Below are 16,202 nucleotides of genomic sequence, written 5' to 3'. Positions count from 1 at the left end.
GTAGCCCCTCCTGGGTCTACGCTGGGCGTGATGATACAGCGTTGGCGCCATACCTGCCACTTTATGGGCGCTTGCTCCACACCAGGCACTGGCCTGAGCACCCGATGCCCGTTGGCTCCTCTCACACACGATAGCCACGAGACGGGCTGGTGTCAGCAGAGTGGATCCTGAGGCTCCGAGAGGTGGGGCCTGGGCCTGGCTTGCGTGGCAGGGCCTCCAATCAAACCAGGCATCAACGTGGTGCTGCCCAGCTTTGGCGTCATTCTGTGAACAGTGCCCTCGCTGTGATACAGCCACGCCAAGCCAGGCCCTGCCCGGGGCAGCCAAGGGGCCCTATGCAGCTGTGAGAGGAGCTGCTGGGGTATAACCCCCTGGGGTGGCCCTCTACAACCGCGGTTTCTTCCTGAGTATCCGTCAAATCCCAGTGAAGGTAGAAAGTGACGCTTCTGCAGGAATTTGGGGTCAAGTCATCCTGGCACGGGCTCCAGGTCTTGTTCCTGAGCTTCTGGCCTGTGCAGCTTCTGGCTGTGGCGGGCAGAACAGCCAGGCGGGCGCCCGAGAATTGCAAGACCCCTGCCTTTCCCAGTGGCATCCAGTGATCCACTGTCCCTTAACGATTTAAAGAGCTTGTTTGGGACTGACCGGCATCTCTCTCCCCAGGACCTGCAAGCGCAGGACCGTGCCCACCGCATCGGGCAGCAGAACGAGGTGCGTGTGCTCCGCCTCTGCACGGTCAACAGCGTGGAAGAGAAGATCCTGGCTGCGGCCAAGTACAAGCTCAACGTCGACCAGAAGGTGATCCAGGCCGGCATGTTCGACCAGAAGTCCTCCAGCCACGAGAGGCGCGCTTTCCTCCAGGCCATCCTCGAGCACGAGGAGCAGGACGAGGTGAGGACAGCGCCAGCCCCGACCCCCTCCCCGGCGTGAGTGGTGGACGCATGAGCGGCTTTCATTTTTGTTTTTTTACCTTTTTTGCACTCTTATTTTTTTTGCATCCCTTTGGAGTAAAGGGAGTGTGGGCTGAAAGGAAAGAGGATGAGTACTTGCTTTTTCTTTGAAGTGGTTTTTTTTTTCTAAACTGCTGGTGAAAGATGCCGGATTGACAGCCCTGGAGACTGAAGTCCTCTATTTATCCACAGAGCAGACACTGCAGCACGGGCAGCGGCAGTGCCAGCTTCGCCCACACTGCCCCTCCGCCAGCGGGCGTCAACCCCGACTTGGAGGAGCCACCTCTAAAGGTGAGAGGGGTAGTTCAGTCTCCATGCCCATTCAATCCTCGGCTTCTCGGCTGAGATGGCCAGCAAGGGCCCTGATCCCACGGAGCGTGCGTGTGCGTGTGCGTGTGCGTCTCTCGCTGCCGTGTGGGTCCCCATCCACCGCAGCCGGACTGGGACCGCCAGCTCATTTCCCATGGACCGCCGCCGCTCGCCTCCGAGCCCGGCCGCCTCCCACCCCGGCCTCCCCGCACTCCAACTAAACGTGTGACATCTTGTAGGAAGAAGACGAGGTGCCTGACGACGAGACGGTGAACCAGATGATTGCCCGGCACGAGGAAGAGTTCGACCTGTTCATGGTGAGCGCCGCGGGCACTCGGGCCCTGCGCACCGTCAGGGGCTTGGTTCCCCGCCTGTGTGAACCATGTGCAGTGGAGCTCACACACACACACACACCGCCCCCTTCCCTGCTGACACCGAACAGAGCAAAAGGTCTCAGTGACGGTGGCATCCCCAGCGGGTAACGGGGCCGGGGGCAGCCCTCAGGGTGGCCCCTCCATGGCTCCTAACTGACCCATCTTCGTTCTGTGGCCTCCTAAGTGTGTCATAGGGATGGCAGGACACACGTACACGCCCAGCCCTGCTCCAGTTTATGGCCCTCCGTCTGGCCAATGCCTGTTGTCCTTGAGGCTCCCTTTCAGAGGGAGCCACACTGTCCAAGACTGAGGGACTGGCGAGGGCCTCGGTCTCAGATGCCCTGTTGCCCCTCGTGGGCACGGAATCGGGGGGAATTGGGGGCGCCCTCGGCCCCAGCAGTCCTGTGCCTTCCACTGAGCCTGTATCGCCTCAGTGGGGCAGGGGAGCCGCTGCCCCGTTTCAGCCCCCGTTCCAGCCCCCGTTCCACCACCATCCTGTCCTTTCCAGTTCTCTCTGCCCCTGAAGCAGAGCCCCAGCCAAGGTCTGACATGGCAGCCCAGCCAGCTCAGCCACCGCACGACCAAGTTGCTGTTTAACTACCGCTGCAGCGATGGTCCTGAGGCAGGGAAGCAGCCCCTGGTCAGGGTGCCCCCGCGTGTGCCCACTGGTCATCTCCTCTGTCCTCTCTGTGCTGACGCCTGTCCCTCTGTCCCTGCCGCCCCGCACCCCACAGCGCATGGACCTGGACCGCAGGCGTGAGGAGGCCCGCAACCCCAAGCGGAAGCCACGCCTGATGGAGGAGGATGAGCTCCCCTCGTGGATCATCAAGGACGACGCAGAGGTGGAGCGGCTGACATGCGAGGAGGAGGAGGAGAAGATGTTTGGCCGCGGCTCCCGCCATCGCAAGGAGGTGGACTACAGCGACTCGCTGACCGAGAAGCAGTGGCTCAAGGTACATGCCGGAGAGGGCCGCGGGCGGGGCTCGGGCAGCGCAGGGCTCGGCCGCCAGGATCGAGGCCTTCGTCCGAATCCTGGGCAGTACCCTTCGGCCGTTCTTGGTCGGTTTTCACTCACGACAGCGACCCTTCCCACGTGGGGTCAGGTTCACTCAGTTCCTCCTGATGGAACTCGGGAAGGCACCCCTGTGCGGTTCCCGAGCTGCTCAAAACCCACTTCTGGGTGGAGTTGGCCCTTCCAGCGTCAGGTTTAAGCAAAATATTGCCAGTCTTTGCATGAGGCTGACCGGAGGACCCAGGGATATATTGGGGATCGTCAAGTCACCCTGCAAAATGGTTGAGATTGGTGATGGGGTCAGGCAGCCCCGCCTTCGCGTGTGTCACCCCTGGGAGCTGTGGGGAGGGAAGAGGAGGAAGCCCCCGCCCGAGGCTCCCGGCACCAGCTGCTCACGGAGGTGATGTGAGCACCTGTTTTCAGCAGGTGGCTCCCGGCCCTCGCAGCTGCCGACAGCTGAGTCAGGGCTGCAGGCGGCTGCTGGTCCTCCTGATTCCGCCCCCCGCCCCCACCCGAGCGAGGGCGCTCTACATTTGCACAGAGGCCTGGCACTGTGGTTACAGTGACAAATCAGACCCCATTCCTGCTCCAGGGGTTCTGAGTGCAGAGGTGATGAGTAAGAGTCCAACCCTCGAGTTGTTGTCCCTGAGACAACACTTCCTGAAAGGCAGATGGCGGCTTTCGGTTACGCCCTGCTGAGCGCCACACCCTGGAATGAGCAGCTGTCTCCCCAGGCCTCTTATCACACACCCTGGGGTTCCCCTTAAGTAACTGCAGCCCCAGTGCTTTTTCAGCCATGTGACCAGGTGGCCCTGGTCCCCTCCTGGGAGCTCAGAACACCCCAGACTTGCGAGCTCGCCCACTGAGCTGTGCACCAGAGGGAGCTGTTGAAACATGCCAGGAACCACCGAACCTCGGGTGGGCTGGGGGCGTGTGTGTGTCTCATTCCCTGCCGTCAGCCCAGGGCTCCAGGGCCCAGAAGAGAACCTTGGATGAAGGAACGTCATACCAACCACAGTCCCGAACGGCTCGCGTGGGGCCTTTGCCAGCCCGGCATTACTGAGACAATGGGTGCCCTTTAAAAAGTAGCTGCCCACACGCTAATGATGATAGTCGGTGCGCATTTCTTTCTCCCTCCTCCCTTTCTTTGAGGAATAACTTTACCCGTGTAAGATGTACAGTTCAGTGATTTTTGGTATATTCACAGAGTTCTGAAACTATCACCACAAATGAAGCTTACTACATTCTCACCCCAAAGAAACTGTTTTCTCTTTAGCTATCTTCCCATCCCTTTATTCCCCCTAGCCTTTGACATCCGCTAAACAACTTTTCTGTTTCAATAATTTTGCCTAAACAGGAAATTTTCTATAAATGAAATCATGCATTATATGATCCTTTGATGTCTGGGTTTCTTCACTTAGCAAAATATTTTCAAGATTCATCCAGGTTCTAGCATATATCAGGACTTCATTCTTTTTGTGGTTGGATAATGTTCCATTATAAGAATATACAGCACTTGTTTATCTAGTCATTAGTTGATGGACCGTGGAGTTGTTTCCACTTTTTAGCTATTGTGCATAATGCAGTGGTGAACATTTGTGTACAAGTTTTGTGAGGACATATGTTTTGATTTCTCTGGGGTGTGTATCTAGGAGTGGATCAAATGGTAATTCTCTGTTTAACCTTTTGAGGAACGAAAACTGTTTTCCAAAGTGGCTGCACTATTTTACATTCCCACCAGCAACACAGAAGGGTTCCAGTTTCTCCAGGTCCTCGCTGATAACTTTCTATTTGCCTTTTGATTCTAGCCATCCTAGTGGGTGTGCAGTGGTATCTTATTGTGGTTTTGAATTGCTTCCGGTGGGGTGGGAGGGTGGTGGTGGCGCTAATGGTGTTGGGCACCTTTTCACATACTATTTGGCCATTTGTAGATCTTCTTTAAAGTCTTTTATCAGATATATGATTTGCAAATATTTTCTCCTATTCCGTGGGGTGGTTTTTGTCTTTGCTTTTCACTTTTTTTTTACATATTTTTAAATTTTATTTATTTTATTTATTCATTGTTTTTTGGCTGCATCGGGTCTTCATTGCTGCGCACAGGCTTTCTCTAGTTGCAGTGAGCGGGGACCACTCTTCCTTGCGGTGCGTGGGCTTCTCATTGCAGTGGCTTCTCTTGTTGCAGAGCACGGGCTCTAGGTGCGTGGGCTTCAGTAGTTGTGTCTCACGGGCTCAGTAGTCATGGCTCGCGGGCTTTAGAGCTCAGGCTTAGTAGTTGTGGTGCACGGGCTTAGTTGCTCCGTGGCATGTGGGATCTTCCCAAACCAGGGCTCGAACCTGTGTCCCCCGCATCGGCAGGTGGATTCTTAACCACTGCACCACCAGGGAAGCCCCTGTTTTTCACTTTCTTGATACTGTCCTTTGAAGCACAGAATTTTAAAATTTTGATGAAGTCAAATTTATTTGTTTGTCTCTTTTCGCCTGTGCCTTGGTAGCATGCCTGAGAATCCATTGCCAATTGATGGTCACAAAGATTTACCCCTGTGTTTCCTTTCAAGAGTTTTAGAGTCTCAGCTCTTACATGTAGATCCGTGATCCTTTTTTTTTCTTTTTTTCTTTTTTTTTTTAATTATTTATTTATTTTTGGCTGCGTTGGGTCTTCATTGCTGCTCACGGGCTTTCTCTAGTTGGACTCTTACTCACGGTGCGCGGGCTTCTCATTGCGGTGGCTTCTCTGTTGCGGAGCATGGGCTCTAGGCACGCGGGCTTCGGTAGTTGTGGCACACAGGCTCAGTAGTTGTGGCTCCTGGGCTCTAGAGCGCAGGCTCAGTAATTGTGGTGCGCGGGCTTAGTTGCTCTGGCATGTGGGATCTTCCCGGGCCAGGGCTCAAACCCATGTCCCCTGCACTGGCAGGAGGATCTTAACCACTGCGCCACCAGGGAAGTCCACCGTTAATCGTTTTTGAGTTAATTTTTGCGTATGGCGTGAGGTCAGGGTCCAACTTCATTCTTTTGCATGTGGCTATCTGGTTGTCCCAGCACCATTGTTGAAAAGTCTATTCTTTCCCATTTGAGCACTTGCCATTTTTTTAATATATCATACTCAATAAAATTTACATTAATAAAAGAGATATTTACTCAAATCAGGCACTCCTCTGTCTTAGTGGTGGACATGTAATTCGCACCACTTCTCTGGCAGCCACTCTGATGCCATATGTACCCAAACCCTGTAGAATGTACTTGGCTCTTGCCCTTCTGGGCTGACCTGCATGTCTAGGGCACAGGACCAGAGACCCCAGTATTAGATTCCTGGGACTGCTGTAACAATTACCACAAACTTGGTGGCTTAACACAATAGGAATTTATTCTCTCACAGTTCTGGAGGCTAGGAGTCTGAAATCTATGTGTCGGCAGGACCATGTTCCCTCTGAAGGCTGCTTCCTTGCCTCTTCCAGCTTTCGGTGGCCCCAGTATTCCTTGGCTTGTGGCCACATCACTCCAGTCTCTGCCTCCGCCTTCACATGGATGTCCGCAGTGTCTCTCTTACGGCCTTTTCTGACTCCTTGGATTTGAGCCCATGCTAATGTAGTATGATCTCATCTCTATTCTTAACCTATTACATCTGCAAAAACCCTATTACCCCATAAGATGACATGGATGGTGGATGCCTCCTTCCACCACGCTGACCCTTCAGATCTTAAGTGCCCACCTCTGGGAAGCTCTCCCAAACCCTGACCAGGACACATCTGCTCCACCATTCTCAGAGCACTTCTTACCCTCCTTCTTGGCACTCGGCACACTTGTCACCATGTTTGTGGGCTGTGTATTACTGTCTCCCCTCCATGAGGGGCTGTGTTCAGTGCCTGGCCCTGTACCTGCACTCAGATGCAGCTGGTAACTGAGATGAATAACCAGTGCATCCGTTTGGGTCCAGGCCCCACTCCCGTTTCTGATTCCAAGCCCCCGTAGAAACCTGGCTTCCCATCACTTTGTGTTCACGGCTAAAACATGCAAGTTAGTTATTATCGTTGAGAATTAATACGTCGGAACTATTTTAAAGTTAACACTCACGTTCGTGTTCTTCAACCCAGCGGTTTCACTTCCAGGAATCTATCTAAAAGAAAGACAAATGTCAGTTATGACGGTACTTAGAATAGCCCACCCACCCATTCTTGCAAAACTGGAAAGAACCTAAATGCCCAACTACAGAGGAAGTTAAGTTAAGGCCCATTTTACAAGGAAATACTATTAAATAGGCATTAAAAATTATGTTGCAGAAAAACGAGAGGAAGTATATCCAGGACATAATAAGCAAAAAGATGAGTCGTGATGTGTTATGTGGCTCGATCCCGGTGCTGCCTCGATTGTGCACATGTGCGTGGGAAGGTGGGACATCCTACAGGTGGAGGGTGGGGACGGCTGCACAGCAGGAGCGTTCCCAGGGCCACTGAACTGCATACTTGACAGTGTTTGAAGCGGCTGACTTTATGTTATGTGTATCTTACCACAGTTTTTTAAAAACATGGAACATGGTCTAGAGCAGAAGTGTTGACGGGGTCACTCTAGGTGGAGGGTTTACAGGAGCCCACTCTTCAGGCTTCACACAGTGAGGCTGTGACACTTAAATTTGTAACATACGCCATTTATCTGCGAAGAACTGGCTTGGGTGGGCTGGCATCGGGGAGACAGAGCTGGCCCTCACGGCCCCCGTGCCCTCGGAGCCCATCCAGAGCCCCAGCATGCGTCCCACCCCAGGCAGGCCCCCGGGTTTGCGCCGCGGCCTCTGCTTGTCGACCTCGGTGCTGGCTGTCCTATTTTTACCACTATTGACCCTGAAGGCCATCGAGGAGGGCACGCTGGAGGAGATCGAAGAGGAGGTCCGGCAGAAGAAATCATCGCGGAAGCGGAAGAGGGACAGCGATGCCGGCCCCTCCACCCCGACCACCAGCACCCGCAGCCGCGACAAGGACGACGAGAGCAAGAAGCAGAAGAAGCGTGGCCGGCCGCCTGCCGAGAAGCTCTCCCCCAACCCGCCCAACCTCACCAAGAAGATGAAGAAGATCGTGGACGCTGTGATCAAGTACAAGGACAGGTAAGCGGGGGGCGGAGCGGGCGGGCGGGGGCCTCTGGGAGGGGCCGGCGAGCCCGCTGCCCGGGCAGTCACTCCACAAACTCAGGTCGAATCTCTGTCTCGGAGCCTTTGTCCTCGTGGGACGTGACATTAACGTCCTGGAAGAGGGCAGACAGGCAGCGTCAGCCATGGTGAGAGGGCAGGGGAGGCAACGTTCAAGAGGGGCCCTGTGGAGGGCAGATCTGGGGACAAGGGGTCCAGGAGGTGGCCGGCGGGTTCGAGGCGAGTGGCAGGGTGAGTGTGGGAGAAGGGGGTCTGTGCTGTGATGGAGGCCGATCACGTGGCTGGTGGACCGTGGTGAGGAGGCGCCTGTGGCTGGAGCAGAGAGCCAGTGGTTTTCCTTCTGTAGACAGTCCCCCACCCCGCCTGGCTATGGTCTCCCTGGGCCATTCACAGGTCAGCCGCTTGTGGAGAAGACATAGACCAGGCTCCCCCTAGGCACTGGGGCCCCTGCCCTCACAGACACGCCAACCACAGGACAATGCATGCTTTCTGCTTTGTAGATCCATTTGTGGATCATGAGTACTACGTAAGTAAGAAGAAGAAAATAATGGCTCTCCCGCGGCCCTCCTAGGAGACTTGTGCCCATCCTGCCAGCACAGGGTGGGTCGTGTGGAGCTGCACAGGGCAGCCAGGGGCATCCTTCCGCCCCCCAGTGTCTTGTTCCACTTTCTGCTATATGCAGATCGATGAGGCTGTCCCCGTAACGGGAGGGTTTTACGACTTGAATTCATAGTAATGCTCTGCAGTCAGTCACAAGCAAAGTAGGGGAGAATTTAATCTGTCTGAGGGAATAGTGTCAAGGCATGAGCCCATGGTGTATCATTTGGAGAAACTGTTACCAAGCCTGTGATTTCAGGGGGTGGTGATGGTTATAGTACCCAAAAAAGGATACAAATTGCTCTTTAAAAAGAATCCTTTATTATTGGAAGAGAAACAAATGATGAAATGGAAAAGAGGCATATTTAAGTTCAACTGCTAGGCCTAAAAATATTACATTTTGTGTCAGTGTTTTTTTGGGTTTTTTTAAGTGTATATTGGGGTTTTTTAATTAATTTTATTTTTGGCTGCACACGGGCTTCAGTAGTTGTGGCTCGCAGGCTCTAGAGCACAGGCTCAGTAGTTGTGGCACATGGGCTTAGTCGCTTCACGGCATGTGGGATCTTCCCCGACCAGCGCTCAAACCCGTGTCCCCTGCATTGGCAGGCGGATTCTTAACCATTGCGCCACAAGAGAAGTTCCTTGTGTCAGTATTGAGAACAAAATATTGAACTCATTTGCAAACTTCACCTTTGAGGCCAATTCCACAAAGAAAAAAGTAGACCAACAATTATTTGTAATATGGAATGTGCAAAAATCCAATGAAAATAATAGACCCTGATGTTTTCTTCCTAATAGTATTCTTGCAAGGGAACCTTAACATTGTCAAAATGAAGAAGACCCTTGAAGGTCAGTGGGGAAGGATGGACTTTCCAAAAAGTCATGCTGATCACTGGGATATCCATCCATACGGAGAAGATGAATATTGACCCCTCCTCACGCCATACACATATATTAATTTGAAATGGATTACAGACATAAACGTGATGTAAATCAACTATATTTCAATAAATCTTTTTTTAAAAATCCATAAATGTGAAAGGTACAACATGGGAAAAAATTTTCATGTCCTTAAAGGAGGCATAGATTTCTTCAGTAGGACAGAAACGCCACTGGCCATAAAAGACTCACAAGTTAGACTTCACTCAAATTAAGAACATTTGTTCATCGAAGGACACCCTCATGAAGATGGTGAAAATTGCCACAGACTAGGAAAAGAAAATTCAATTTTAAAATGGGCAAAAGGCATGAACAGACACCTCCCAGAAGAAGATACCCCAGTGACCAATCAACGTGTGAAAAGGTGCTCGGGATCACCACATCGACGTCATAACAAGAAGGAAATGCACAATAAAATGAGCGTGAGGTGCCTCCTCACACACACCAGAAGTGTTAAAGTTCCTTTTAGTACCACCAAGGACGTGGAGCAGTAGCACCTCACACCCTGCTCATGGGAGCATGTGGCTCTGGGCAGTATCTTCTGAAGCTCGACACACAGATAACGCTTCTGACCCAGCCACTCCCGTCCTAGTCCTGAATGCATACATCCACCAGAAGACATGTACAGGTGCATCCATAGCAGCTTTGATCACGACTCCCCTAAAGGAAACAGCCCAGTGTCCACCCACAGGAGAACACGTCCACAGTGACCTAGTCGAAGAACAGAATTCTAACAGCCACGAGAACAGACAAGCTACCACTCCCTGGGAGAATCTTACACTCTGTTGAGTGAGAGAAGCCAGACACAGAAAAGTACCTGTCGTATGCTTCCAGTTATAGGAAGTTAAGCTGACCGACGGTGATGAGCATGGATCAGTGGTTACCCCAAGTTGGAATTGACAGGGATGGGACGCCAGGGAGCCTCCTGGGACGTTGGGATCTTGGTCTGCACATGAAAACCTTCGCCAGGCTGTACACCTAAGATAAAGATGTGCGGACTTTCCTGTAGTAGGTTACACCTCGGTTTAAAAATAGTACACTTGAAATCGGCACCCTGCACTCAATAAGGCCTTGGATATTTTCAAACTAAAAGTATGTCAAGTGTCAGTCCACTTTCTTAGTCATCCTATGACTTAGAGAAAAGGCACTGTGCTTAGCTGAAGGTCACGTGACAGAAGAGAAGCTGGCTCCCCTGGCTGCTGCAAACAGCTGTTCTCCCAGGCCCATGCAAGATTGGGTGATAAATCGGGCAATGAATTAAAACTAGCTTTTAGGGTTCAGGGACATCTTGTCAAGACTGGCCTGTGTCAGGACACCAAGATCCTGGTAGGGATTCTGAGATCCAGCCTGATGAGAGCCCTGACACTGCAGTCACAGAGCTGAGCTCCCAGGTCTGTCAGACCCACGTGGTGGTGCCTCCGGGGAGGGCTTGAAGCATGGCGTATGCTTAACCTCACGTCCTCCCGGAACAATGGCCCCACTGGACGGGGAGTTCGACGTTAGACTGGGGAGAACTGCAAAGGAGTTACAAGTGGGATGGAGAATATGACCATTCCAGGAAGCCGGCTTTGAGAAACGTTTGGTTCTCAGTTGGAGCAGGGCCTTCCACTCGCTGGCTTGCTGGTGGCCACACAGGAAGAGATCAAACAAGGCACGTAAACTCAGGAAAATAGTCACATCATCCTGGTTAAAACGTTGCTTCATGGAAAATGCTTTCAGAGATGATGTTTGGGTACAAACTTGACCTACTTAATGGACATTTTTGACATTCTTATCAAAACATAAGAATTTGAAACCATGGGGAAAACTACAATATGGTTCATGCAGCTGTAGGGTTAGGCACGGTCTGTAGACCACGCTGTCTTCTGACAACAACTGCAGAGTTCAGGGTCCCCAAGACCACCCTCAGTCTCGATAATTTCCCTAGAAGGACTCTCAGCACTCTCTGAAAGCTGGTGTACTCACAGTTATGGTTTATTACAGCGAAAGGACACAGATTAAAACCAGCCGAGGGGAGAGGCGCAGGGAGCAGCGTCCTCCCCGTGGAATCACCGGGCCACAGTGACTTTCCTGGCAACATTACGAGAAGATGCGCACAGAGCATTGCCAGTCTGGGAAGCCTTGGTGTCTAGCCTTGAACTTGGTCAGTATACCCGGCCGACCTCCCACGTGGCTGCCCAGTCTCCAGTGCCTCTGTGGTTGAACCAATGCTGCTTGACCCTGCCTGGAATCACACTTAGACTGTGCCAAAGGCCCCCAGCTAAACAAAGGTACCCCACCAGGCGGGACATTCAAGGACAGAGACATGGCCTCCCAGGAGCCAAGGGCAAAGGCCAGACGTTTCTTTGGGCCAGGTTAAATTCTTTATGACACAGCTGTCACGTACCTGGAAAGTTCTGAGGGACTGGCCACCACGCCAAGGAGAACAGGATTGGAACAAAACCAGAGGTAGCTTGACGTGCACTTTCTTGTCTCAGACTTCCGATTGCTCCTTTCCAGAAGAGAAAATGAAACTTTGGATTTAAAAATCCCATTTGCTTGCTAGAACCCTGTGATTAGCTAAACTCTGTACTTGAGTTAAATGTGGATCCTGAGGAGAGAACTTATTGTTACAGCTTGGTTCTTCCTGGACACCAAAGAATGATTACAGGACATCGCCAGCGTTTGGATTCGGAGTGGGGAGCCCGCCTTGCTGAGCAGGGGCCGTGGCGCTGCTCTTCCTGCCCCCAGTGACCGTGGTGGGAGTGGGGTTGCACCTTGAAGCAGTGACTCCAGAGAGAAGCGGCTCGGCCATGCCTCTGCTGCTGAGTCTGAGCAGGGCTGTCCCGCCCCCAATTTGCACCACTCCAAATGTTGCTACTGAGTGTTGATTTCAAGATCCCTACCCCCCCACCCCCCACCCCAGTGGTGTTAAAATACCAGTGCCGTCGTATTTGATAGAACCTTTGCATGTACATCCTGATCTGCACGCAGGTAATGTCCTGATTTGGAAGCTTTTGCGTCTTTCATGTGTGTTCAGATTCAGGGCTGCCAGGCCCACCCCTCTCGAGGCCCCAGTGCACCCTGTGAGTGGCCCTCCCTCAAGTTGTGAGGTCTCCAGCCTTCGCAGCTGCGACCCTCTGCTGGGTGGCGGTGAAAATACATGTCCTTCCGTGGGGTCACGGTGGGAAAACGCTGGAAGAGTCTGCAGTTTAACGCAACTGAGGGCTGGCACAGGCAACCTTGGGGTCCAGCATGGCCTCCGGGAGGAGTGCCACATAAGCAGAGCCTGAGGAAAAGCAGGGGCCCACCAGGGAAGAGGAGGGGAAGGAGCATCACAGGCCAAGGAACTGCGCATGCAGGGGCCCGGAGGCCAATCCCACACGCAGGGCCTCGCAGGGTGCCTCCTCCTTGGTGGTTGGAAATCCCGAAACTGCACAGAGGAACCCTCGGGTTAACAGCCAGAAGTGAAACCAGAATTAAGGAATTAAGCTGGAAGTAGGGATTTTCACTTTAAAATATCTAAGCGCACCAGTAAGTTAGGCTGCAGGGTCAGGTTGGGATTTGTCGCGGAGCTGCGTGTGCTGCCGGTGGCTGTCTTCTCCCCTGGTCCTTCGGAGGGATTCAGCAGCTGGTGTCCGAGGCATTTAGGCACCGTCTCCAAGTGCCAGTCAGCAGGTGTGTGCTCCAGGGCGCATCCTGTGGCGCCTTTAGGATGGCTTCAGAGAAGTGCATCTTCTGGAAGGCGCCACCTCGGGGGACAGGCTCCAGAGGACCCCACAGAGCCCCTTCTGTGCCCCGCTGGCTGATGTGTAGAGCTTGACCGTTAACTGCTGCAGGGCAGAGTTGTCACTGCTGTAAAGACTGTGCGTTGGACAGTGGAGGCCCATCGGCACCAAGCTGCCTGAATTTGATCATCGAGCCTGGGTGGTGGAAGAGAACATCTTTGTTTTTAGGAGATACTCATAAGTTATTTCCAGATGGTTCAGAAAGTTGGTGTTGAGTACAGGCCGCCCAGGCTAAGCCTCCCAGAGCTGAGCCCCACTAGGTGGACCCTCTGGGTCCCCTTCTCCTGTCCTCTTACCAGGAGGCAGCAGCCCTGTAAGGACCATAGGGTTTGAGTGTCACAGAGACCTGGGATCAATGCCAGATCCACTGTGGGTGACGAAGGGCCCCACCACATCCACGGTGGCAGCTTCAGCCAGGCCTGGTGGCCACTGCCCAAACCCCATCAGCACTTGCCCTCTGCCCTTGCAGGAGCCCTGCATCACCTTGATTAGAATCAAAAAGCAGGTGGCTCTTCAGTTGCAAGGTTGTGCTTTGATTGGCAAGAAAAACCGGGGCAGTGTAACAGGCTCCAGGGCAGGTTGTCAGGCAGAAACATTCTCTAGGAGAGGGCACCTCGGTTGGCTGCAGGCCCTTCAGAACAGGCCTCTGGGGAGAAGGGAGAGGGTGGAGGGTGGGCGGGTCTGGGAGCCCTTTCCTGACAGGGCAGGGAGGCCTCAGGCTTCTCCTGCCTCGGCCTTTGGAAGGGTGCACTGGCCCTTCATCGGGAGCCCAAGCTTGGAATGGGCACTGCAGGGCAAGAGGCAGCCCTCCGCCTGTGGGGTCAGCGCTGTCTGCTCAGCCCCGAGTCCAGAGCCTGGCGTGAGAGGCGCCGAGGTGAGATGTCTTGAGAACAGTGCTGATCCCCATCATTAATCCCCGGGCCCGCCTGAGCGTGGGCACAGGCCAGGCTGCTAGCCGAGTGGGGCTCAAAGCCACGGGAGGCTTAGCCCAGGTGGCCTCGCTGAGCCGTGCTGAGGTTCTGAGCCTGCCACAGAATTTGCGGGAAGAAGCCCACCTGCCCAGTTAGTCAAGCCGATTCCATCCCCCTGCTTCACTCCCTGCTGCTAATCGCCATGGTGGAGACAGAGCACGCCAAAACAACAACAAAAAACAGGGTTCTAATTTTAAGGGTCTTAAAAGTAGAATTACATAAAAGCTTAAAACAGGACAGGTACAGATAGATACCTGGACTCCAGAAACAAGTAGATTTGGGTGAGCAGGTGGCAGCCTGCCCCTCCCGTCCCTCTGCCCACCTCGGAATCCCCTGTGAGACCCTGTGAAGTGCTCAGAGCATTTCAGCAGGCATGTGCTTCTTCTGTACTCAGGAAGCAGTAGAGGAACATTCGTGAAAATATCAGAATAGGATAAACAGGTAAGGCAGGAGGTGTAAAATGGAAAATTCCAGACAACCGGGGGGAAAAAATGAGGGGGAAAGGATGAATAAAAAGGTCCAAAGTCAAGGTCAAATAAATGAGAAATTACCAAAACACAGGTAAAATTTAAAAGGAAGCCAGGAGACAGCTAGATAAAAGGATTGAAAGGCAGATAGAGAGGTGTCAAACTTCTGAGGTGAAACTCAGAAACTAAATTAAAAATGTAATTTAACTAAGATTAAAATTTAGGAGGAGGGAAGAGAGAGTGTCTGCGGGGGCCTCCGGAGAGGTGTGGAAGTGGGTCTGTGGGTCCCGGACGGTGGCAGCACGGTTTCCCCACCCGCCGACCCCCAGACACACCACAGCCCCTTGGTCCCAGCAGTCCAGGGATCCCCAGCACCCGTAGCTCCCAGGGTGGCCATCCTGCAGACCCTGCCACCTGAGAAGGAGCTTGAGGCCTCTCTGCCTTGGCGCCGCTCGGTGCTCAGAGCGGATGGTAACATGGGGGCTCCAAACAGGAAGCACGCTCCTCAAGACCAAGGTCACTCAGCCCTGCAGAGTGGCCTTGGGCCTCCCTGCACTCACATGACCAGCTCCGCCCACCCCTGGCCGCAGTTCCTGGGCTTGCTGTGCCTCTCATTTTCATCTTCTCCCTGGTCCTGAGAAATGTTCTTTGAAGTGCCATGAACGGTGCTCGTCACCCGCAGCTAACGTCCCTGAGCAGCTGCCACGGCAGAGCACAGCACTGGCTCTCGCGGCGTTCAGGTCAGCTTGGGGAAGCTGGAACGTACACTTGGAGTAGATGCCACCCCTGAGAGCCAGGCTGGATTATGATCCGGCTTCTGCTGCTTGCCGTGTGACCCTCTTCTCCAGAATGAGGGTTTCACACTAAGTGGTTTCAAATCCAGCTTAGCGGGGGTGGGGGTGGGGCGGTCAGGTTTTCTTTAAAATGAGATTTGGATTTCATCATTGAACTGTATTAAGAAACATGAGCCCCCAGGTGTGTCATTGGCTTCTGTAAAATAATAAGTTCATTAGAAATTTTGGCTCATGAGATTCTTAATCAGCTTTGTGACCTACAGCCAGTCCAGCCCTCAACATGTGGACCCTGCAGTAAAGCTTCCCCACCCTCCCTCTTTGTTGGAAGAGTGTGCTAAGAGTGCAGGGCAGGCAGCCTACAGACCTTCCTTGTTGGCAGGTTCCGTGGTGAATATCATTTCCTTTCACTCGTGCATGAGTCAGGAGTTTTTCTGTACCACACAGCCATAAATCTGACACTGAGATTGATCTTTTAAGGGTGGATGCCTGGCAGGTGGAGGCTCTTAGTAAATATTTGTAAGCGGATCTGCCCCAGACTTCTCACTTTTCTAATTCTCCAGATATCCTTGACTTTGTAATGGGTCAAAAAATTGAACCTGGAAAGTAATTTTGTACTAATACCTCTTTAATGTGTTTCATTGTATCATTTTCAAATTTCATGAATGGTGTACATACACATAATCTGAGATTCCGTTTCAGATAAATGTTCTGCTGCTAAGTCAGTTTTTAAAATCCTGACCTCATATCCAGGACCCTTGCTGGCTCAGTTCACTAAGAGTCAAAAGAGAAAATAGTCCCAGGGTGAGAAGATGTTATCAAGAGGTGTCATGGGAAGAGGGTCTGAACTGCACTCTAGGAAGGAGAGGGGGACTGAGGGACTGGGGAGGAGGCAAC

The 16,202-nt window shown here is 52.8% G+C and overlaps 1 protein-coding gene across 8 annotated transcripts in view; it reads left to right on the top strand.

Annotated features, from left to right (window-relative positions):
* SMARCA4 (SWI/SNF related BAF chromatin remodeling complex subunit ATPase 4) overlaps positions 1-16,202 on the top strand; it is an 87,268-nt gene that overhangs the window by 62,937 nt on the left and 8,129 nt on the right. For 6 of the 8 annotated variants that reach the window (XM_082650744.1, XM_082650745.1, XM_082650750.1 and 3 more), the window contains 5 exons: positions 661-888; positions 1,140-1,238; positions 1,496-1,573; positions 2,365-2,583; positions 7,478-7,731. In XM_082650744.1, the coding sequence (XP_082506870.1) occupies positions 661-888; positions 1,140-1,238; positions 1,496-1,573; positions 2,365-2,583; positions 7,478-7,731 (878 nt within the window). The remainder of the gene's footprint in view (positions 1-660; positions 889-1,139; positions 1,239-1,495; positions 1,574-2,364; positions 2,584-7,477; positions 7,732-16,202) is intronic. The other 2 variants (XM_082650748.1, XM_082650747.1) reach the window with 1 other exon arrangement.

Source organism: Grampus griseus, assembly GCF_964374135.1.
Source record: "Grampus griseus genome assembly, chromosome: 3".
NCBI lineage: Eukaryota > Metazoa > Chordata > Mammalia > Artiodactyla > Delphinidae > Grampus > Grampus griseus.
The sequence above is the reverse complement of the archived record's forward strand: the minus strand, read 5'-3'. Positions and strand labels throughout refer to the sequence as shown.